The following is a 25,928-nucleotide window of genomic DNA, read 5'->3' on the forward strand; positions in this document are numbered from 1 at the left end:
TGTTTAAACTAATAGCAGACAAACTGTTGTTTTTTTGTGGTTGTGGATTGGTTTACTTGTTCATCCCTAATGGATGCTTTTATTTCATAGTTCATTTTTTCAGTCGTATATGGAAAAAAAGGACAAAAGTCACTTCAAACATTGCCTGCACCATAAATAAAAGTTGCTTGACGGCGACAGCTGGCCCATGGAAGTGGATTTTTTTCTATTTGTATTATTTCCTATGGGAAGTGCCTTAATAAACGTCCCAGCAAATGCTACTTCCTGGGGTACACTGATGATTGTTCATCACCCCCTCCCTCTTTGCCGGCCTGTCTGCAGCTCTCCTCCTTCCTATACAAGCGCTGCATGTGTGCACCATTCTCTCTCTGTGGCCTCACCCCTCCCCCTTGCACACACACACAGAAACTGATGCAAGTTCCCCTATCTGCCAGAGCCAGTTCCTCCATTTAAGATGCTGACTTGTTTATGTAGACGCGACAAGTGATTTTTTTTCTCTCTCTCTCTCTCTGTGTTCGCCCACACTTGTGCGAGGCCTTCTCTTCTTTCTGCATATGCCTCCTTGATGGCAGGTGCATGACCTCTGGCTCAGCTGATTTGCGCTCGCCGCACATGCTCGGAGAGGGGCTTGACTGACTTTCTGGGTGAGGGGGGTCAGTTTTGTGGATGGCTGGAAGGTGAACGCTGAGGGGACAGAGAGGAGGAGGAAGAAGAAGAGGAGGAGAAGGGGTCAAGCATGGAGCTGTAGCCACGCCGTGCTCAGATGCCGGGCAGGAGGAGGAGGAGGGCGCGGAGAGAAAGCAGCCGCAATGAACAAGACCAAGAGGTAGAGCACAAACACATAGTGCATTAAAAGTTGTGTAAGTGGCGTGTAAGTGGTGTGTTTGTGTGTGCTGCAGAGGTTTTGAGGTCATGACTCATACGGTGCATGGCAGTGTGGTTTAAAAAAAAAAAAGTTAATTTGTTTGGGGGTTTTTATGTGTGCATCAGCCATTTGAGTGTTGTCGTGCATGAGTAGTATATCATAGGACAGGTTTCACACACACACACACACACACACACGCACACACACACACGGTCACAGCTAATTTATCTGACCTGTATATCAAAATAGTTCATAGTTCAACATTCAACAGATGCGCGTGTCTCCTGATCTCACCTTTATGATTTCAAAATATTGTATAAAAACATAGATATTTATTATTACTACTATTAATAACTTCCCAGATTTTACTGAGCTAGCATGTTTATTTTAAAAAATAAAATAAAATCTCACGGCACACCACCAAATTGATATTTCTGGATCAGTACAAATAGTGAGATAGTGATGATCTCACCGCAATTCACTCTGAAATTGACCTGCTCAGTGTGAAATCCAAGCCTTCTTGATTGAACAGAAAGCTATTCTGTTGTATAAATGGCAACAGGTGCATTCACCTGGTTCAATGTGCCTTCTGCCATCTAGTGGAAGAGCATGTCATTGTTCTACCTTATACAGTGGAGCCAAGCGATAAGGACCGGGCTGGCCCCCGAATAGCAAATCTGCCCCTGATTGAAAAAAATAAAATGTAATACAACCACCCCCACCCCCACCTACAAATTCTACCCAAAACTCTGAGTCTGAGAAACTGCCAATATGTGTTTCCCTTGAAAAAAAAAAAAACAATTAAAAATGATTCAAAAAAATATTGAAAGAAAATGCAGCCAATCTGGGGTCCACTGAACTTTCCTGGCATGAATAAATATAGAACATACTTATATTATTTGTAAGTATGATTATAAATGCTTGTCTGTGTATACAGTATGTGCCATGCCATTGGTCGGTTGGTTAATGAAGTTAATCACAATGGAAATGCGATTACCGCCCGATTTATTTATTTAGGCTTTTGTTGTTGCTGCAGGAAACCCTTCTTTCCTGCTTTGGGACTTTTTTGCTGCCGGTGTGGTTGTGATCGCAGCTCTTATCAGAGCCGCTACGTTCATCGCAATGATGTGTGAGACCTCAGTTTAAACTCATTGCACAAAGAACCAAGTAGTGCAGTTTTTAAGTATTGCAAGCAAGTTTTGTATATAATTTGACGTTTTGATTTAGCTTATTTTATTACTGGGTATGAGTAAATGTATGTTAAAATAAGAAATACCATAATTCTATATAGGTGTAGGCATGAACACACTAGTTTGAAGTCATCAATGTTTTTTGTAGGTAGACTTTTCTGTTCTCTTGGTAGATCATTTTGAACAATTAAGTAAATTATTATGACTTTTTTTCTTTTTTCTTTTGAATGAAGAAGAAACGTCAAAAGTTAATTTATAAAAATGAATGGAGCACTATATAGGTGCTCCATGTTTTCTCCTGCGTTTTCTCCTGGGTATTTTTACGACACTTCCGAGAAAAAAAAAATGAAAAAAGAAAAAAAGCCTGTCTCTTAGACAACTACATAGCTTAGCTTTGAGACAGATAGCTTAACGCTAAAAAGCATTTTATTTTGTGGTGCTGCAACAATTTGCGCACCGGATTGAACACAAATGGGTAGACAGACACTATGACAGTACTCAGTCATATATTCTTTATCCTCTGCAAATAACGACTAATATTATTTCCGTACTAATGAGCTGACACATGAGTCGTGACGTCTCAATGAACTATCTGTCTTATACTGCCCGCATGTGGCCAAGTCGGACATACCAGAAGAAGCTGCAGGACTCAAAAGATGCAATCGGACAAAAAGTGTTTATTTACTTTAATTCTTTTTAATTTTGTCATTGCTGTATGTTTTTATAAAGAACAATATCATGGAGTCGTATTTTCATTTAAGTGCTCACTCATAAATCGAGCCAATGTGGAAACAAACATTCATGTCAAAGTGCTCTGGAGAAATACTGTGAATATATTGAATTTGTAAAGAAAGATTGCCCACTCATTTAGGCCATGTAAATATAGAACACAATGAGGCAAAGAGATGTACGGTACTTACATAATGAATGTGTCCCCTATTGTCAGTCTTCATAGGTCTTATGCACATTAGCGTTATGTTGAAAGGCTAAGAAGTGTCCCCTTCATACGGGTTGTGGGAGGGGGGCGGCTGAAAGGGGCCAAGGGGGGGGGGGGGGGTTGCAGAGGGGGATGTGGGCACACAATCTCTGCCTTCAAAACAGCTTCAATTAATCAATTAAGGACAGAAAGCGAGGAATTTGCATATCCCTCGGCCTGTGTGGAAGCGTTTTGGGTATCGGGGTGGGTTGCGGGGTTCTGGTGGGCTTGTCGCTCTGTTGCCAGGAGTCCTGACATATATAGATGGGAACAAGTAAGGGGGGTTTCCAAAGGGGAAAGAAAAGGGGAAGCAGTTTTCCGACTTGAATAGCTGCAGGGGGATGAAGAAAGAGGAAAGACGTCGGTGAGGAAAAGGTGAACAACTTCCTCGGTCACAACTCCATTCACAGCCACTCAAGTTAATTCTTAAGATGTTTCTCACCTGCTCTTTGTATGTGTGTGTGCGTGTGGGGGAAGGGGGGGGGGTGTTGTATCTACCAGGGGGAATACCCAACAAACATCATCAAGAAAAATCAAATGAGCCCTATCAAGTTCACATTTACTCTGAGTCACAAAGTAAATTGAAAAGGTCAAAAGACTTGTTCACGGACGGAAGCTCACTTTGAAGTGTATTCGTGAATTTACATATAAAATATGTGTTCATCCTTATAGTACACTGGACCAAAAGCAACATCTGTGAAACAACCAATCTTATCCTTTCAATGCGGTAGCTTGACGCTAGCGCTAATTAGATTCAGTGCTGCAGTGCCTTTCAGCAATAGATTGGAAACAAATGGTAGCGCAACAACATGTCGACAGAGAACAAACAGTAACAGTACTCAGTCATGCATTCTTTATATCCTGTGTAGAACGACTAATATCAGTGTCGTACTAATGACCTCAGAGAGGAGTTGAGACATTATGAATCCCACTAGAGTTCTAGGAAGGACGCAACTCACTGCAATGTGATCGACTGTTGCATCGAGGCAGGACTGCGTAGAACTAGAACATAATTCAAATATAATCTGTTTTACTATTCATTTTTTTTAATTTGTTTTAATGGTATAGATATTTATTATTCCACTTGCACTGATATGCTTCCACACATAGACTACTCATAACTAAATCTGCACATACAACAAAATATTCGGCATCCATCCATCCATTATCTATACCGCTTCTTATCGGGGTGAAATTTCAGGACAATGTCCAACCGTTGAGTGTTTCAGTACTTTTTGCCCAACTTGCTGCTTGGCAACAAAGAGCTGAACTGCAAAATTTGCGTGAACAATTCCAAGGATGTCCACTTCTATGCCTTTCTGTGACACTTCCAGTCTCTTTGGTGCAACCTGCTGATGACACTGTGACTCTCTAAAATGGATGAGCATCTTAAATGATGTAGGTGGGCCACAATTATTATTAGTTAAATGCTGCTGGTGGGCGGGGGGAGGGTGTCGGACTTCCTCACTAGATTAATGACAAAAATGCCATTTTAGATATGGACAAAATCCATTCATAATATGTGCTCTTAATAAACTGTATTATTATTATTATTGCGGCACGGTGGTCGACTGGTTAGCACGTCCGCCTCACAGTTCAGAGGTCGTGGGTTCGATCCCGGCTCCGGCCTTCCTGTGTGGAGTTTGCATGTTCTCCCCGTGCCTGCGTGGGTTTCCTCCGGGTACTCCGGTTTCCTCCCACATTCCAAAAACATGCATGGTAAGTTGATCGGACTCTCTAAATTGCCCCTAGGTGTGATTGTGAGTGCGGATGTTTGTCTCTGTGTGCCCTGCGATTGGCTGGCAACCAATTCAGGGTGTCTCCCGCCTACTGCCCAAAGACAGCTGGGATAGGCTCCAGCACGCCCGCGACCCTTGTGAGGATAAGCGGTATGGATAATGAATGAATGAATGAATGAATTATTATTATTGTATTATTTTTCAACTAATTAATCTAAAAATGTTCCATAATTGATCGCGATTAATCGTATTTTTCAACTACTATTTTTTATGAAGCTTGGAACCAATATTTGCTTGAGTAAAATCTTGGAATTAATGTGGAAAAAACATAAAAGTATATTTTGAGTCAAAAGACTGTTCTAATAGCATTCTTTGACAACAGTTGAATGATACACCAAAGACCTACAACTAATATGGTATTTGAATTTGGCTGTGCAAACTGTGCAAATTATTTTGGATTTCTCCAATGAGCCGTCGAGCAACTATTGAAGTAAAACTACGTAAAAGTCCGTCTTTGCGACAGTACAGCCAAACGGCTGCACAGTGAGCAGAGGTTAGCTGCTACAGGAAGTAACCGAGTTAACTTTTTTTAGTGCGTTATGAAATTTAAATTAATCTCTAATTCACTTCTCTCTCATTTCTTCTTCGCTCAGGAAATGCGCCGTACCAAACCAACTCCAACAAAGGAATAAATACTTTTGCACAATATCAATAAATAAATATATCCTCACAAAACATTATTGCAGAATTTTATAAAAACAATAAATACAATAATAATAATACAATAATAATATATGCAAACCCCAAACTTCTATAAAAAAAACCGAAAATATTGATTGGCAACTAAATCAATCATGTGTTACAGTAGTACATACCAGACAGTCGAAATCAATACAATAATGAGCTTTTGTGGTGCTTGTTGACATAATTTCCCCATGGGTAAAAAAGTCGACTTCCGGGTTGCAGACACACACGCAGCACGAGAGATGCACGGGACAATCTCAGCGGTCCACCAACTGTTTGTCATTCATTTACCTGACATTGTTTCCATTAAAATATACCCACATCAGAATTTTAATGAACAATATCTTTAATAGACACTCGAGCAGCGAGTAATAACATTTTTAGTCGATGAAGCTTTTGCCAGAGCGCAATATAAGTGCCATCCGTAAAAAAGACTGCTCTCGTAGTCCTAAAACCAAGCGGAGAACACCACTAAAGTAAATGACTGTGTGTGTGCGCGGCCGCGCGCGTGTGTGCGTGTGTGAGTGTACTGTATGCGTATGTGTATGTGTTTGAAAGGGCTGAGGGGTTGTTTGAGTGAGTTGAGTCCAATGCTTGTATTTTCAATTGAAGAAGTCTACCCAAACATTTTTTTTTCAAGAATATGTTCTATGCAGCCCCCCTACTTGAAACAAGGCATTCTGATTAATATTGTGTTTGTGGAATATGAGTTAAGTTGTAAAATCCATCCATTTTTGACCATCTCAGGGGTCAGCCATTTTATTACTTCTGTCGACTGAAAATGACATCCCAGATGCCCTGAGGGCTCAAATAACGACCAATCATGGCTCAGTTTCAGAAAACAGGTGAGTTGTGATTGATCGTTACCTGAGACCTGAGCATCTCTGATGTTATTTCCAGTCAACAGACGTGACAAAATGGCCGCCCCCGGTGATAGCTAAAAACAGGTCTATTAACTCTTATTCCACAAAAACAATATTTAGCAGAATGCCTTGTTTGAACTAGTGGGCTTGCATAGAGTATATTAGTAAAAAATAATATGTTTGGGTTGACTTCACTTTAATAAATTTGCATAAGAAAATCAATCTGATGCGATTAACTATGATTAAATATTTTAATAGATTTACAGCACCCAAAAGCCAAAAAAGCCATAACTTTTATGAACGGAATATGCCGTTATTTTGCTGTGGCCCTGTCTTTCCTGCAGCCGAAATATGATTGTAGTCATCATTGGACCGACATGTCATATTTCACTACTTGTGTAAGGGCGCGTGTGTGTGGGGGTGTGCATGTGTGCGTGTGTGCGAGTGTAAGAGAAGGGGATGTAGGTCTGGCCATTCAGGGAACTTGTCGTCATTTCTGTGAACTCGCCCAGTTTCCTGGTAATGTCACAATATTAGTTAGCAGCAGTACGGTTGCACACACGCATGCGCACGCACACACACATTTCTACACATTATGCAAGGCACACTGGAGCCATACAAATACACAAACAGGCCATTTTATTAGGTAAGCATGCGCAATCTCAGTATGATATTATTCTACTGAAATTCAGATTCGATGACATTATAGTCCACTATAAGTAGCGACTATGGCACATGGTGTATTGCATATGCTTATAGCTGGTGTGAAATACCACAAGATTGAATGATCAGATGCAAAATAAATACAGATAACTATATATTTCAATAATTAAGGTGGATGCATCATGCACCATTAAATTACTGAATCTGAATGGAATTGTAAATTAAATTGAAGTGTTTTTTGTGATTTATTTATCTTTGGTTTATGAATTGGTTACAGTACAGTAAAGTTTATAGATAAATACTGTAAAACTTTGATCATCATAATAACACTTAAGTAACAATAGAATAGTAGGAACAAGTTCACCTACACTTTGCCACGCCTGGATTTAAAAATAATATATACTTAACCTTTTATTCCTAAATAGTGCACATAATATTCTCTATTAATTTATTTGCTTATTCGAGCGCATTTGTTTATTTTACAAGTTAGCCTGTTCACAAACTACAAAAAACAAATAAATGACAAAACATAAAATGTCTGCATTGCGTTTCTTTTCTGTTTTTTTTTTCTTAAAGTGCACAAAACTATCCCACCCTAAAAAAATAAGTCAAAAACAATTCTTGAATATACAAAAAATATGTAGTTTTAAACGAATAAATAATTACATGATTCATTCATTCATACATCTTCCACGCGTCCGTTTCACAAAGCAGGTTTAGTGAACACTCAGGAGTCTGCTAACCCTGAAATGAAGGAAACTCTGACTTTTCTGTTTCAAAAAGGGAGGTAACTCAAACCAGAGAAAGAGGGGTATCTTCAGATGGTTTCAGAATGAGAGCTAACTTAAAGTGGAAGTCAACCCAAACATACTTTTTTCAAGAATATATTCCCAGCAGGCCCACTAGTTGAAACACGGCATTCTGATTAATTTTGCGTTTGTGGAATAGAAATTAAGCAGGGCGGCCATTTTGTCTTCTGTCGCCTGAAAATGACATCACAACTGCTCACAATGACCAATCACGGCTACAGTTACAGTTACTGCAGTAACAGACTCTCTGAACCTAACCTGGTCGGGACCACGTTTAATTCAATGAACCTTGAGTTGCTCTCTGTCTCTGCCCTAGCTACACACTCCATTAGCAGAGCTGGGCATTCGTCTATGTGACGGACCGGTGTTCCTCGTCACCCGTTTTAGTGTGTCTTCAATGACCTCAGTGGTCTGACTGCGCTCCGCTTGATTCTGCTGGGAACATAGATGTAGAGCTCTTTGTGCCTTTGAGCCACTTGTGTGACTAAGGGCCTCTCAGTCACACTGCCTATACAGAGGGATGCGCTGTGTCAGCGCTTCTTTCTGATTGGTAGCCCTCGGGTGGAAAATGACCAACCGATCAGTGCACATGGAGCCCTCACATCAAGCATGCATGGTAATATTTTAGCGTAGGAAGTTTCGATGGGGTAGGACAATTTGGCAGAACACCGGAAACTCAGAGTTTCCTATCTCAAAGTAGATCAACTTGGACTTCAGGATTAGACTCAGAGTTTCTTGAACCAGCTTTGTGAAACAGACCAGGTAGACTATTCAGAAATGATTATTTTTTTAAATGAAGGGAAAAAATTCTCACATGGATTTTTTTCTTAAATGAGCGTATAGAATTAGCCGTAATCAATTGTAATATATTTAAAATGAAAAATCATTTCTGAAAATAATATACCACTTCGATAAATATATTTATTAATTTATTTTATAAAGTCATTTTGTTTTTATTTTGTAACAAAAGTGTATTTTTCCAAGCTTATCCTTTTCCCTCCAAGATTAAAAGGCATCTGTTCCAGATTAAAAGGTGTAATATTACGAGAATAAAGTTAGTTATTTAAAGTTATTTGAATACACTTGTTAAAATATGACTTCTCCCCTTGTTAACTTTTAAAATCATATTTAGACTTTATTTTTCAACTTCATTGTATTTTTAAAATATTGAAAAAATATGACTTAATTCTCATGACATTTAATTAGCTATTGTAACATTTTTTTCCTTAAAAATGTCCAACTTTTTAATCCTTGTGGCAATAAGGGGCACACTCTAACTGGTGTTAGGATAACATGGGGGGGGGGGCTTGGAAAAATTCCTTGGCCCCAAAATTTTGAGAACACACCCTCAACCCCTCCCCGCGCTCTCGATTACAGTTGGCGTGGCTCCATGTTGTGACCGCACTGTGCTCTACTCATCTGTCGACTACTCATTTTCAGGAAGCCCAACTGTGAGAGTCCTGGCGTGCTGAAGAGCAGGAAGTCGCTGCGGCAGAAAGTGCCGCACAGACGCAACACATGTCCCAGTCCCCAGGACATCAACCGAGCCCTGCAGGGCCCCTCGTCGGCCCCTAGCGCCAGCGCGGCCAGCCTGGATGAGCTCATACTACGCTGCCTTGGCTGCTTCGGTCAGTCGCACGCATTTGATCGCAACCCGGTTATGTAAAGGAGGGAAGTGGGGTACATAGGGAGTGGGGGGCTGGCTGTGCAAGGGGGAGGCTCATACAATGGGGCTTGTTGTTCTCTTCAGGGATTCTCAAACTTTTTGGGGCTGCTTACGCGGGGAATTTTACCCTCACAATCCTTATGAAACAAAACCTGCATGTGATCTCCTGAAGGCAATAGTAATCAGTCACTGAATTAAATCATTTAATAATTAATGTCGATGTTAATACCATGCATTTTCAACATTCCAAATGTTCAAAATGCATGATATTAAATTCTTTACAATTCATTATAGTACGATTAAGTACAGTACACGTAAATCATTTCTAAATGCAAATCATTAATGTACAAACCGAATAATGCTACAGTGGCTAGCAAAAATATGAAATATGCTTTTTTGCTATAAAACCTCAGCCTCATTTTCAATGGACACTTATTAATGTTGATGAAGACAGTAGTAACTATTTTTCAGGTGGTACTTAGCTTTAGCTTTATTTGTTAGCACACTGTTCCCCATTTACACAGTACACTTTTCAAAATAATACAACATAATAATCCAAAGTTAGAGCTCACGACCCCAGTTTAACGTTTTATCGCGGTGGTAAACAACCAGCTGACATCCAGTTCAAATGTCAAATCACTCTTTTTTTCATGTTGATCAACTCATAACCAAAAACACGATTTTGTTTTTTTCACGTCCACCATGTAAAAATGTCTCTGGTTAGACTGTTACGATCATTTGATTAAGTGCCAATTTGATTCACATACAATTTATCAGAGCTGGGCATTTTACTAAAAATCTCCGGTTTGTGAATTGCCTTCCGCCTACACCCGTGGTATCCTTCCGCCGTCTGTCCATCCTCCAATTTGTTCTGGCCAGACCAAATAGTAATCGCCTATAGGCCATTCCAATTATCATTTTAAATGATCGTTCGCGTTTCCGACTACCAACTACGACAAACTACCAATACAACTACCACTCCATGCCACGGTGAGTCTTTCTTTTCAAATATCGAGTACATAGACGGAAAAAAATGAGCTTCCGACTATGCTTAGTCCGACAATTTTTTAAAGTTTACCGTCTAACATTTATCGCCTATTAAATAGGCATCTGTCAACGGCGGATAGGCGGACCGATCCGTCACGGAATGCCCAGCTCTGCAATTTCCTTGGTGGAGGTAAAGGTGGGATGAGGCTTATTATATCAGCGCTAAGTCTTTGTGCTGCGCTTCTACATCAGATTCGGAGGGGAAGCTGTGCAGCCCGCGAGGGTCCCAGATGGTCCACATGACGCTGATGATGCACAGTTGGGTAGTCTCGTCGCAGACCTTCGCCCAGAAGCTCCTCACCTTATATCCTGATGGTCACATGGTGGTGCTGCTTGATGAAATCTCAGTGAAACTCATTTAAACATGCTTTATAAACACATGCATTTTGACACAAAAAAATGGAGGTTCAACAGAATAATGTATGTAATTAAATAGCCAGTTAAGAGCCAGCTGCTAGCCTGAGCTTGCAACAGCCAAACTTTACACTCTCATTTGCTGACTTCCCACATCATTCACCAGGCAAGGCCCGCTTTTTAAAAACACACACATTCAAAGTCACGGATACTACAGAGTGGAACGTGTGGGCAAAAAGTGGGCAAGTGGGCAAAAATAACAACCTCGCCTCACATGCATATTTTCTATTAGTATTGTTGTTTAATAATGCAAAAGGATGTTTTATGGCTTGAATAATTAGTGGGATAATGATTACAATCATTTATTCTAACAACATTTGATTGCTCCAGGCCTACAGTTGATTGGATTTAATACCATTTTGAGTCTAAAATGCAAAGAAAATCACTATCATTAAGAGTAATTTTGACGACGATGATTTTTTTTTTTTAATCAATGTTAAAGCAATTCTTAAATTCTGATCAAAATCAACAAAGGCCCGATTATTAGATGACTGTAATCGGGATAACTTATTTGGCTCTGCTGATTCCAACCCATTCATTTGAAGCATGTAATTTTGGTACATTTTGTTCCACCCTCCAAATTCGTCACACTTAAATGTTTCAGTTCAGCAAAAGAATTTTAATAACTCACAAAGTCAACCCAAGTACTAGTAATTGTAAAATGATCATTTTATTTTAGAAGTGGAAAATAACATGGCTTAATGTGAGGAATTTAGAATTTGGATTTTTTTTTTTTTTTTTTAAACACAGTCATAGTAACTCAGCCAAAATTTTCTATTTTTTCTGCTTCAGAGGTAAAATGGTGTGTATGTGGTATGTGTCAGGTCATTGTACTACTGTACAGTACAACCCTTGAGAACTTGAGCGCTTGAGCTCACAAACTGATCACCGGCAGGATTTACTTGTATTCAGCAGAATATATTGCTTCAATTAATCACAGCAGGTTGTCCAGGTCCTGAAGAAGCTAAGCAGCCCCAGACCATGACACTGCCACCACCATGCTTATGTTGTGATGTTCCCTTTATCAAATGCTTTGTGAATTTACACAATTTTAAAGAGTTGCACCCCTTCCAAAAAGTACAACCTTTGTCTCATCGATCCACAGACTATTATTCCAGAAGTCTCAGGGATCATTTATGCTCTTGTATGTTTGCACTGGTTTTAGCCTTGGAACTCTCCCATGCATGGGTTCCATTTTTCCCCAGTGCCCTTGTTATGGTTAAGTTATATACACTGATCTTATCTGGGGCCAGTGAAGTCTACAGTCTTTTGTGGGATTTTGGTCTGGGTCATACTCTTCTGGATGAGTTGCCATTGTACTTTTGGAGCAAATTGGATTGGTTGACCACTCCTGGGAAAGGTCACTGAAAACTACTGTTCCCAGTTGTGTCAATTTGTGGATAATGGCTCTGACTGTGGTTTGCTGGAGTTCCAAAGGCTTGAAAATAACTTTGTAACCTCCTCCTGACGCATTTTTCTCATTTGATCTTGAATTTCTTTAACTCATGGTATGATGAGTTAAAGTTGTTTTTCATATTTTGAAGCTTACTTCACTTTGTCTGACAGGTACTATTGAAGTAATTTCTTGACTCAAAAAATATGCCAGTAATTTGGCCTGGGCGTGGCCAGTGGAGTTGAACTCATCTTTCCAAAAACTGGTTCATTACAGTTAACCCGCGATTTAACAAAGGTGGAGCATTGAATTTTTCACATGATGCCAACGAGGTTTTCAATTGACATTTGGAAACAGTATTTTGTATACTTGTCTTTGTGAGATGTCAAAATCATCAAATGTGATAAATATTCCACACAAAAAAAAAAACAACAGAAAGGAATGTGTTCTCCTTGACTGACTCTCACGTACAAGGACTGCCCCGCCGACAAGAGAGGCCTGAGGCGGGGTCAAGTGTGTCACCTGGTCAGGTGAGCGGGAACCATTCCAGTACTGACATAACCGGTTCGCTCTCCCGCCCAGTTTTGTGCTTACTAAACACGCTCTCCTGTTGCGCTCCGGTGGCTAGGACCTGGATCGGCCAATTCCCCGTCGTGTTCGAGGCCGACCCTCTTCTAGAGCAGACCATGGGGGACCTCTGGGCATTGGTACGCTCGGACGGGGAGGAGGCGCAGATCATCGACACATCCTGCCTGTGAGATTTTTTTTTTTTTTTTTTTTGACTACTCGGCTTCTGCACGGGCCTGTTTTTAAATAAACATTTACATCTTGACTTGCACCTTTCGGTGTGGAGTTGACATGTTCTCAATGCAGTTGGCTATTCACTGTTTACAGTGAAATTGACACTAGTTTTGCTTATAATACCTTTACAAAAGTATCTTCAACTTTGAGCCAAGGCACATATTGTATCGTAAAAAAATCGGACAAAACTGTCACAAAAAGGTATACACAGTGAAATAATGATGGTCATGACTACATTTATCCACAAATGTACCGTACTTACTCACTTTGTGCATCCCATTGCTTAGTCTGTAATATGAAAAACAAAGGTACAATATTTGTCATTTAAAAAAAAAAAAAAGAAAATATTTACTGTAGCACATATGTTGGGCTCATTGAAGACTATTACCGGTAATTGTTTTCACCATATGGTGTAGATAAAGCTATATAAGTGCAGTCCACTTACCATTTCAATATTTACAAAAATGTACATTAAGTTGTTTCAGATGTTAGCAAAAAAATTAGATGTTCTTTAAAGATCTTTTAATGTTCACTGTTTCCAGAAAGACATGTTTTACCTTAGATTTAGAAAGACGTATTTTACCTTAGATTTATTGAATTCTCAATATTGTCCTTGATGTCAACGAAAATGAATGTGAAGCAAAGTACATTAGGTTTGTTGGAAATTCTAAAATGTCTTTTAAGCCAACCAAAACGTATGTTTGTTCACTGAAGCCTCTGGATTTCGTCTTTAGTGTCCGTGAAAATGCACTTCGACGTTAGCTTTGTGGAAAAACTGATTTGTCATTGATGTTGACAAAAACTGCTACGTTAGCGTCATTGGAAACTAAATTCTATTTAATGTTTACAAAATATGTATGTTATGTTTGTTGAAAATTTGACTGAAAATCAGTCCTGTTGATTGACAAGCGGTCAGTCCGGTGCTGATAGATATACTGTAATTTGGTGTTTAACGCGTCTTTTCCCAGAAGCCCCCACGTGAACGTGTCACAGGCTCCCTCACCCTGCGTGAAGAAGAGGAAGGTGTCGCTCATCTTTGACCACATGGAGGCCGACGAGATGGCCGAGCACCTCAGCTACTTGGAGTTCAAGAACTTCTGCAGCGTTTCGGTGAGACCGGCGAGCGACTTGAGTAATTGGTTTTCTAATATTAGTTGTCAAAATGGATATTTATTGTAACTGACAGTAAAAATTCATTTACTCTTGTCCTTAAGCAAATTATAGTCCATACTCTTTACTTCGACAGTAGTCGGGACCGAGACTTGCCGCAAATAGAGGAAAAAACGGTTTTTTTTTGTTTTGATTGTAAATATAATAGTGTAACTTGTAAATCCAATGTATGTCACAAACTATGTTCCAAAAACACTGATTTTACGAGTTTACTCTAATGGCTTGGCTAATTATTTGATTTTGAAAAAAAATGCACCCGCAAAAACACACAGGAGGCTAACGTCCCAACTTGGCTCTTGCCCGACATGCAAAGATCTTAGTCGAGATTAATGAGGTCAATATTCCTTCTTAGCACCAATTATACTTTCCTATCAGCCCAGGTTTTGTCATCTTGTGTCATCTTAAGGCATTACAGATAGAACATAAAAATGCACCACTTGGTGAAATTTTGAACTAACAGCAGAGGACAGATTCCACAGAAAACTAAGTGACTTTGTAAAGAGCAAACCTTAATAACAGGACTTGAATCAATAATCCTACTTTTTTTTAGTTAGTATCTGTAATTCTACTTAAGTTCCAAGGGTGAGTTCTTTTGCACCAGCGGTTGCACTGGTCAACAGCAAATTTTGATCATAAATGGCTTTATTTGACGAAATTAAAAAAACATGTCTTTACCTTTTTTTAAAGCATATCAGGTGTTTGAGAAGATTTAATTTTTAAAGTTTCACTTTTAAAAAACAGATTGTACCATGCGTTGTAATTTTGATTGAGGAAAAAAAATGCACCAAATCATTAAAACAATAACGAAAGCAATTATTATTATTATAATTAATTATTATTATTATTATTATTATTAATTATTATTATTATTATTATTAATTATTATTATTAGTAATTATAATAATTATAATTATGAAAACCTGAAGTGCTGGAGCGCCCAAAATTCATCTCGGAAAGTTGCCTTGCATCTCAGTTTACTTGCAACGTGAGTTCCCGTTGATGACGTGGGCGCTGTTGATTGGTCAGTTCCTGGACTACCACAGCTACGTGGTGCGAGGCTCGGTGCGGGACAACCCGGCGCTGGAGCGCTCCGTCATGATGTGCAACGGCGTATCCCAGTGGGTCCAGCTCATGATCCTCAGCAGGCACACGGCCCAGCAGAGGGCGCAGGTCTTCACCAAGTTCATCCACGTGGCTCAGGTGGGCCGGCGGCGCCGAACCAGTCACATTAGCTTCTTCCTTCCAGGCATTATTCGAGCGAAAAAAAACCAAACTGTAATAGCATCAACCGTAGAGTATGCCACCAACTGTGATCCCAAAAGCACTCTAACGTCATTTCAAACTCATCTTACAACATTATCCGTTTGTATGCGCAGCGACTCCGAGCTCTGCAGAACTTCAACACGCTGATGGCTGTCACTGGAGGCCTCTGCCACAGCGCCATCTCCCGCCTCAAAGACACGTACAACCTGCTGCCTCCTGACGTCACCAAGGTACTTTCATGGCTCACAGCAACAATAAAGTCTTGGCCCTTTTTCTGTAGATTTGACGACTGACCAAAAGAGACTAGACTAAGATTAAACTATCAATCTGAATTTGACTAAACTACAACTAAACTACACTCAGTTTTTTGAAAAGTTAAAAGAAGAAACTAGACAAGACTAGACTTAACTATGGTATGTTAGACCAGGGGTGGAGCCAGAACGTGGCTAATGGGTGGGCCTGGAAAAATCAGGGTGGGCCTGAATATTTCTCTCACTTCCCAAAATCCACCTATCCCAAATGACAAACTGAATAATATGAAGTTCAGATCTTCCTGAGACAACCACAATTATGCCATTTTTAATATTCAATACAATAAAACACAACAAAACGCACATTAAAAAGTAATTTAATAATTTAAAGTATATTTTTTCAGGAATCTCACTGGGTGGGTAGTCTGTCAATCTGGGTGGGCCTGTGCCCACTTAGACCCACCCATGTCGCCGCCCATGTGTTAGACCAAAGGTAAGACTAAACTGAATTAGAGGCTAAACAAGACTGGGCTAAACTAAATTAGGAGAGACTAAAATAGGCCAGCAGGGTTCAATCCCGGGCTCCGGCCTTCCTGTGTTGAGTTTGCATGTTCTCCCCGTGCCTGCGCGGGATTTCCCCGGGTACTCCCGTTTCCTCCCACATTCCAAAAACATGCACGGTAGGTTGATTGATCACTCTAAATTGTCCCAAGGTGTGACTGTGAGTGTAAACAGTTGTTCCTCTTTGTGTGCCCTGCAATTGGCTGGCAACCAGTTCAGGGTGTCCCCCGCCTACTGCCCAAAGACAGCTGGGATTGGCTCCAGCACGCCTGTGAACCTTGTGAGGATAAGTGGTTCAGATAATGGATGGATGGATGGATAAACTAAGACAGATTTAACAATCCTAGGATAAAACAAGTTCGAAAAAACTAAACTACAAAAGACTAGATAAAACAAGACTAGAATAAATTCTTTTGAAGAAACTAAACTACACCAAATATAATAGTCTAAAGACTAGAATAAACTGAATTAGGAGAGACTACGAGACTATATTAACTGGATTAGACAACACTGGACTAGACTAGCCCAAACTAGATGAGATGAGACTAAACTATCCTACTAGGATCGACAAAAGTAAACTAGACAAAACAGGACGGTTTGAGACTAGACTAGACGAGGCAACACTGGACTAGACTAGCCAAAACTAGACTAAACTGGATTAAATCAGACTAAAGTGGACTACTACTAGTTTTCATTCTTTTCTGATATTAAAACGAGCACTTGTCGACAGGCACTGAGCGAGATGACGGAGCTACTGTCGTCGCGCAGCAACTACAGGAACTACCGTCGTCTATATGTTGAGTGCTCCGGGTTCAAGGTGCCCATCCTGGGCGTGCATCTCAAGGACCTGATCTCCCTCAACGAGGCCCTGCCCGACTACGTGGACGGCGACAAGATCAACCTGAGCAAGCTGCAGCATCTCCACAGCAACGTCAACGAGCTCCTGGAGCTGCATAGACTCACGCCGCCGTTCGAGGCCAACAAAGACCTGCTGCATCTCTTGACGGTAGGACACCAAGTCCCGGACCTGGGACCAGACCCCAATGAGGAGTTCTGTCGGGACATCGCCAGTGATGTGTTTAATGCTTCAGCTCTCTCTAGATCTCTACTACACAGAGGACCAGATCTATGAACTCTCCTACACCAAGGAACCCAAGAACCCCAAAATCCAGGTCAGTCACCTTCATGCTCAAACAAGTGTGGTATTCACAACAAGCAGCAGTTTGGCAGATAGTGAAAAAAAAAAAAAGCTGTATAATGTCACTCCCAGGTGAACTTTATTGTCACACTAAATATAAAACCAAAACAATTACACGTGTATTTAAAACAACACAGCTTTGCCTTAGGAAAATCCACTCATCTTAAAGCTAAGAAACAATGCAAAAAAAAAAAAAAAAAATTGCTAACAGTTAGCATCAACAGTCGGCTTTAGAATCAACACATTTTTTTCTAAAAGGCTCAGTCCCAACAACGCTTAAAGGAACTTGATGTCCGAAAAAAATGTGATCAATCGTGACCAAAATTCATGTACAACCTCTGGAAATATTGGAAATGGATTTTATGGACATTAAGCTTTTTCCTCTCAGTTGGCACTCACTATAGAGAAAAATAGTAAACGGTTGGGCTGGGACCATCCACTTTTGTCCCGATCCGATACGGATCCCGGTACTTGGATGGGGATTCGATACGTATTGCGATACTTAAATATTACAAAAATACATATTTAAAAAAACGGAGGCATGTGTTTCCTGAGATTTAACTGAAGTGCCATTTGACATTTATTCAAGTGTCACGATTGATAAGGGCATAAACTGTTCCAAGTAAGTGTTCCTGATACACAGGAGTGCAATAAATAAAACTCCATTGCCAAAGCTCAACTTTAAGGACCTCAAATGTTCCAAAAGTATGTTATAGAACATGCAAAACATAACATAAGATATTGAAAGTATCGCAATACTTTGCGAAACTATATTTTTTCCCAGCCCTAAGTGGCGTGCATTTATAATCTTAATCTCACTTCATGTCCAAAAATTACCACCAATTGTCATTAAAATGTATGTGCACATCTCTACTCATGTCCACCGCAACCTCTCAAAATATTAAAACGATTGCCCCAATATTTTGGATTTTATGGACGTTAGGACGTTACGTCGCTTGATGCCAGAAAATTGATACAACTAGATATATAAATACAAATAGTTAATATATATATATATAACTATTCATGCCTTCTTCAACTGCTGCAATGATGGCCCCAATGTTTTGGATTTTATGGACATAAGGCGTTCCCTTCTCCATAGGTGCTCACTATACAGAAGCTTAATGTCTCGCAGGTCCATTGCCTCCTGGTGGCAAAGGCGGGCACAGCAGAAAGAGCAGCACAATTCATTGAATTGCTGCATGAAATCATGATGCACAAACTGTTGAATTCTTTACTTCCATATCAATTGTTATTAGTTATATAGGATAGAGTGCTATTTTTCACTATTGAACAGAAACAATAAATTATGAATATCATAATTGTGGGCTATCCGATGATGATATCATGGCATCATGATTATAAAATCTCACATCTTTTATTGGGGGGAAAAAAATCATCTGTAATATCGCAGTATCATGTTATCACAATGTGTTTGTTTGTATAATCAATATGGCGATGTCACAACCTTTGGCACTCTAACTTTGAACAAGTACACTCATGTTTGGGTTAGCAGTGTGGGCGTGATCACTTCACAATGAACAGCGCACCACAACTGTCACTCAACCACATTAAAGTGCTGAGTTGGGGTGTGACACTGTGTGAGTGTGAGCGTGTGCGTGTTTGCCTCTGTTTGTGTCTAACTCATTTGATTTTCTTTCCCGGCTGCAGCCCGTCACTCCAGTGAAACCGCCATTGGTAGCAGAGTGGGGGTCAGGGGTCACCCCCCGCCTGGACCCCGACACCATATCCAAACACGTCAAACAGATGGTGGATGTGAGTACCAAACAGTTGAGGGACATCATTCAGGATGACCGTCATTTGAGTATGTTTATATGAGAGCATTTCAATGTATACATGAGAGCATTCCGAATGGGAGGATTTCAGTTTGTGCGGGCAGATTTCACTTTGTGTGTAAGAGTGTTTCAGCAGGTGAAAGAGGCTTTCAATTGAGTGTCGGAGCTTTAGTATATCATATGAGAGCTATTCAATATGATGTGGGAGAAATTCATTTGTGTTTACAGTATGAGAGCATTTTCAGTTGTATGTGGCAACGTTTCAATTGTGTTTGTATTTGAGCAGTTTTGCGAGAGCGTTGATTTCAGTATATTGTATGACAATATTTCAGTATGAAGTGATGTAGGATTTGAGCTGTATGTGTGAGAGCCTTTCAGGTGTGTGAATTAGAATTCAGTTTTGTGTGGGTCTTTCAGTATTGTGTGAGGGCATTCCTTTAGCATGCGTAGGCGTAAAGAAACCATTCGTAGTTGTGTGAGATTTTCGGTCTGAGTGAAAAAAAATCAGTAGTTCCTATGAGATGCTGTCACACTTCTGACCCACTCTCACACAACAATTGATGCAGTAATGCTTTCACACTCTACTGAACGTTCTCTCACACACACTACTCAACTTTCTGAAATGCCCTGACATGCACTACTGTACTGCTCTCACTGACACTAATAAAAGACTCTCACATGACAACTGAAACACGAATGCTCTCCCATTACTACTTAAACACCATTACACACGTAACCTAAATACTTTCACACACACTACTTCACTTTTCTCAGATAAAAAAAAACTGAAACAGAAATGCTCTCACACACGTTATTGAAACACCAGTATGGACACATCTGAAATGCTTTCACAACTTGATGAAACAAGCTCATGTGTACTACCGCAATGTGAGTTCAGTATATTTTATGAGAGGAGTTGTGAGAGGATTTCAGTTGTAATATAGTATTGTCAAAGTAGTATGTATGAGAGGATTTTGGGAATGTGTGTGTTTGTGTGAATGAAAAAAATACAACTAACACACACTACTGAAATGCTCCTACGTACACGACTGAAACATTCTCACATGCATTTCAGTTGTTTGTGTAAGAGTGTTTCAGTAGTGTTCATGTGAGAGTTAATCCTAAATTAAGTGAAAGCCACTGACGGCCTAACACACGCATGCACGCCCGATTTTCACTTCCTTATAGTTGGTAGCGCAAAGGAGAAGTGGTCAACACTCGCTTCTCTTTGTCACCCCCTTCAGTCCATCATGAAGAACTACGACCACAAGCAGGACGGCTACATCCCGCTGGAGGACTTTGAGAAAATTGCCGCAAACTTCCCCTTCTCCTTCTGCACGCAGCAAACCGACAGGTGACCCTTCACGTACTGTAAATATTAGATTATTATTATTATTCGCATATAATGTGAATATTAGATTATTACGGCAGAGTATCCACCTTACAATAAAGATGTTGTCACAAAACGGACATATTCAACATTAAGTAATATTTTAAAATGTCCTCCCTCCTCAGGCAGGGGCAAATCAGTCGAGAGGAGATGACATCATACTTCATGCGCGGGATGTCGGTGTGCGCCAAGCTGGGCTACAACTTCAACAACCCGCACAACTTCCATGAGACCACGTACAAGAGGCCCACCTTTTGCGACACCTGCGGCGGCTTTGTCAGTCTTTTTACATCAATCCAGAAAAAAAAAAACAACCACAAAACCAATTTGAAATGAAAAATCACGTATTGTGTTGCAGCTGTGGGGGGTCATCAAGCAAGGCTACCACTGCAAAGGTCAGTAGGCATCGCTTCCCTTCTTTGCATTTTAAAGAAACAGAGGCAAAATGGAGTGCACTACATGGCTGTTGAAGCCCCCCAAAAATAATCCATCCATCCATCCATTATCTACTGCTTATCCGGGGTCGGGTCGCGGAGGCAGCAGCTTCATCAGGGAATCCCAGACTTCCCTGCCCCCAGCCACGTCTTCCAACTCTCCCGGAGGGATGCTCAGGCGTTTCCTGGGCAGCCGGGACACATGGTCTCCCCAGTGTAGGGCTGCTCGATTATGAAAAAAATATCAATCACCATTATTTTGGTAATAATTGAAATCACGATTATTCAAACCATTATTTTTTGCTACAAAACAAGAACAGGTTTAAACATGTAAAAAATATTAAGACAAAATTCTTTGAAACGCTATAATAATTGAAGTTCGTTTTGGACCCAACAACATTTATTAAATTAATTATTTAAAAAAATAAAAAAATGTAAGTGAAAATGTATAAATTAAAGTATGGTTTCCTTGTATAAACAAACGAGTTAACTTGCTATTATGCACTTGTAAATTGCCAAAGTAGTAAACTGTTTGGAGTAAAATGCCAATTTTGACAGAATAACAGATATGCTATTCATCTATACATTTAGACCTTTATCTGGTATCTTTTTTGTTTTGTTTTTAAAGTAATATTTACACATAGTAATCAAAGTTAAAGCAATTTGCTTACGTTAAATTATACATTTAATATGCTGATTGGGTCAAACTAATTTAAATGTCGACTGTTACATACTAGTACGTAATCTATACAATACTTCTAAAGTACAGTAGGCCATATATAAACTGTATTACAATATAATGACCAGTAATATATTTGCAAATTGCATTTGAAGCAATTTGAAACAAAAATGAACACAGAAAAAATTTGACTCCATATCATAGACTACACAAGAAATTTAACTTAAGTCACAGTAATAATGTTTAGAATGGTTTCTATTTTTGTACTAGTAAAAGTAGTGTATATTTGTATAAGATATGTTATTTAAAATAAATCCCTCGTGCCGATTGCGGACGACGCCAAATCTAACTCGGTGTTTTCTTGCTTTGGTGTATCATAACATCCTTGTAAACCAAACGGTGGTTGAATAGATTCGTTGTGTTGCCGGTGGATGCAGAGATGCTTGTTTACAAGTCGTTCCTGTGGCGGGTCTTGTGCCATTTTTAGGTCTGTTACTCTGTTAAAACGTTGAGTAGGAGCGTGTGCAGTGTGACTTTCTGGGTGCGGGCTGGCTGGCTGGCTAGCTAGCTAGCTTGGAGAGGGCGTCACGGCGAAGTAACTCGTGTGCGCATGCCTCAAAACAACTCAAAATTAGTATTAATAATTGTTTTTTTTACGATTATGCCAATTTTGTAATCGTGGAGTGTAATAATCAAAATCGTAATTGAATTTCGATTAATTGCACAGTCCTACCCCAGTGTGTCCTGGGTCGTCCCACTGATAGGACATGCCCGGAACACCTCACCAGGGAGGTGTCCAGGAGGCTAATCAGATACCCGAGCCACCTCATCCGGCTCCTCTCAAGGTGGAGGAGCAGCCTCTGAGTCCCTCCCGGATGACCGAGCTTCTCAACCTATCTCTAAGCGAGAGCCCGGACACCCCGCCGAGGAAAGTCATTATGGCCACTTGTATCCGGGATCTTATTCTTTTGGTCAACACCCACAGCTCATGATCATAAGTGAGACTAGGAACGTAGATCGACCGGTAAATTGAGAACTTTGCCTTTCGGCTCAGCTCCTTCTTCACCACAACAGACTGATGCAGAATCCGCATCACAGTAGACGCTGCACCGATCCACCTGTCGATCTCACGCTCCATCCTACCCTCACTCGTGAACAAGACCCCAAGATACTTCAACTCCTCCACCTGGGGCAGGATCTCGTCCCCAACCTGGAGAGGGCACTCCACCCTTTTCCGACAGAAGATCAAATTTGGGGGTGCTGATTTTCATCCCAACCGCTTCACACTTGGCTGCGCATCGCTCCAGTGAGAGTTGGAGATCACGGTTTCAACAAGCCAAGAGTATCACATCAGCAAAAAGCAGAGATGCGATAGTGAGGCCACCGAATCGGACGCCCTCAACGCCTGAATGTTTCACAGTGTAGGCTTTTGATTGGCTTTTATGTAGTTATCTTGATGCTTTAAAAAAAAAAACCCTAAAATAATAATTTGTTTCAAAAGCAGGTATAAGTCTCGGCAGGGCTTCAGTGCCTTCACTCACCATTTGTTTGTTGAGGCAAGAACGCCACGAAGCGGCTTAGGGATGGTGGATGGCTTGATGAGTGGACAATATACCAACTAATGTGATCTTTCCAGCTTGAAAATAATGCAAAATGTCAAAATAATGTGTTGAATGTCATCGTATACTTATAGAAATAAAGAAACAACAACAACTTGTCCATCAGAGAGACTTGCTTCCACTCTCAACTGAGTCCCCACAAACATGGCTTACTATTAACCCTTGACCTCTAAGTGCAGTAATCATACCTGGCCAGAGGTGGGGCTCACTTGCCAAAACTACTATGGACATGATTTCAACAGCATAACAGAACTAAAGTGGAAGGTCAATTTCATATAAATAATAAAAATTAAAGCTGTGTTTCTTATCAGGCTGCGGGATGAACTGCCACCGACACTGCCGGGATCTGGTGGGGATGGAGTGCTTGAAAAAACACAAAAGCACTAGCGGCTCCTGTCCATGCACCCCCGACTCCCGAGCCAAGGGGAGTGTGTGGAGTAGGTGGAGCCCCTCCATAAAATTCCTACATCCCAATTCCCACCATGCAACGCCAACCACCCACACTTATGTCCCCCCCGACAGGTTCTGAGGAAGAGGCCTTTGTGTTCCCCCACGGCAATGACTCCGATCACCAAAAGAGCTGCGCCCCCTTCAGGAAGAGCGCAGACTCTGCAGGTATGTGGGACCGCTCTACTCAGACGGACCCCGGAGTGTGGACACCCCAGGAGAAGAAGGAGCGCAGACTGTACAACCACAGCGCTCCCGGCCAGGTGAGGCACCAAGCTGGTATCTTGACTTAAAATGAATACCAAAAGTCTACACACCCCTGTTCAAATGCCAGGTGATCGTGTTGAGAAAAATCACACCAAGATAAATCACATCAACATCTTTTCCTCTCAACTCAATCGGAAATAAATCTTTGAGCAAGGGTAATTCAACATAAACAATTGAGATAAGGTGGTTGCACAAGTGTACACACCTTCAGATGTTTCAGAATGAACCAATCACGTTCAAATGTGTACAGTATATGAAAGTCAGCACACACCTGCCGCCATTACAAACACCCCAGGTTAAACACAAATAAAATTGAGATGTTCTAGTAGGCTTTTGGACGATTTTAACAGGGGTCTTGTAGACTGTACGGGTTTTAAGATTAATGCACTCATGTTCACCTATTCAGTTATTTAATTAATATATTTATATAATATTTTTTTCTTATTGGCAGTTTACCAGAATTGTTTTCCCAAGATTCCTGATTCGGGTTTAAAAACTCTTTTTTTGTTAAACGGCCATCAATAATTCGCAGATTTTCGCTATCTCCAGGCCAGCCTTATCTTATCCACCCCAAATAGCCGGGGTCCGCTGTACATCAAATCGCTTTTTTCTGTTCAATTGAATTTAATTGCCATTAATCCTTTCCAGCCGCCCACTCCCACCCCATAAAAAACACCAACATTTTTTGTTCTGAGTTTTTAACAAACATAAAATCAGCACCAGCACAGTATTGTATCGTATGAAAATATAATCAACCATAAAAAAGTGAATATAAAGAAATACCACTCTACCATGAGATTCCTTGTGTGTGTGTGTGTCAGGCCAACACGCTGCCCCCTCCAAGAAGTCGCGGGTGCTCCATGCCCATCTCCTTCCTGCAGGAGAAGCTGGAGGAGCTTCACCTATACAAGGAAAAGAGCCGGGAGCCCGATTGACCACGGGGAAAAGATGAACTTTCCTCACCACAAACAGACACCTTCATTGTGTTTTTACTTCCCGCTTAAATTAAGGACACAGTCGGCATATTGTCCTCTTGTCACGTTGTCTCCGGTGCTACATTTCTTGGGAATATCACGTGAGCAATTTCCGGATCCAGGATTGAGTCCGTGGAGGGAAATGAACACTAAAGCAGAATTCCCGTTCAACTTTTTTTTTTTTTAAAGTGTTATCAAGTGTGGCAGCTACCACATTTAAAGTTCAAAAACAGTTCTCGTGTGTTAATGTAATTTCTGTAATGTTTTTGTGTGAAAATATGAAGAATTAAAAGGAGCTGGTTTGGTTTAGCCAGCCCACATCACACCTCATACGTGAAGTCATTTTCAACACTGCTTATCCAGGAGCCCATCCCAGCTGACTTTGGGCAAAAGGCAGACTACGCCCTAAATTGATCACCAGCCAGTCGCAGGGCACACACAGACACCATCACTGAGAGGGAACCGTCCGCACGCTGCGCGCACACAAGCCAGGCGTGTGTACCACACACAATCAGCGATTACACTTCATATGCTGCTAAGCCAATGACGAGTACGGTTTCATTACCATGACAACTAAACCCCCCAAAGACAGTGAAAACATGGATTGTATTTTCCCTAACGTGGGCACTTCATCATCAAACTGCTCTATTAAACTGTCAGTTAGGGTGCGATATGTGACTGTGGCACATATAAGCATGCTGAACAAAAG

At 40.6% G+C, this 25,928-nt stretch overlaps 1 protein-coding gene across 1 annotated transcript; it reads left to right on the forward strand.

Moving 5' to 3' along the window:
* The first annotated feature begins 448 nt into the window (after positions 1 to 448).
* rasgrp4 (RAS guanyl releasing protein 4) lies at positions 449 to 25,549 on the forward strand. The gene is made up of 17 exons (XM_086036252.1): positions 449 to 826; positions 9,290 to 9,477; positions 10,755 to 10,866; positions 12,837 to 12,899; positions 12,998 to 13,123; positions 14,139 to 14,280; positions 15,367 to 15,540; positions 15,717 to 15,833; positions 17,146 to 17,421; positions 17,507 to 17,587; positions 19,285 to 19,389; positions 20,654 to 20,763; positions 20,925 to 21,075; positions 21,158 to 21,194; positions 23,843 to 23,968; positions 24,054 to 24,241; positions 25,067 to 25,549. Exons 1-17 carry the CDS (start codon positions 810 to 812, stop codon positions 25,178 to 25,180), a joined length of 2,127 nt encoding a protein of 708 aa, XP_085892378.1. The 5' UTR covers positions 449 to 809; the 3' UTR covers positions 25,181 to 25,549.
* The last annotated feature ends 379 nt before the right edge of the window (positions 25,550 to 25,928 follow it).

This window comes from Filicampus tigris, chromosome 7, assembly GCF_054856515.1.
Source record: "Filicampus tigris isolate MCC_2025a chromosome 7, RoL_Ftig_1.0, whole genome shotgun sequence".
In the NCBI taxonomy this organism is placed as follows: Eukaryota; Metazoa; Chordata; class Actinopteri; order Syngnathiformes; family Syngnathidae; genus Filicampus; species Filicampus tigris.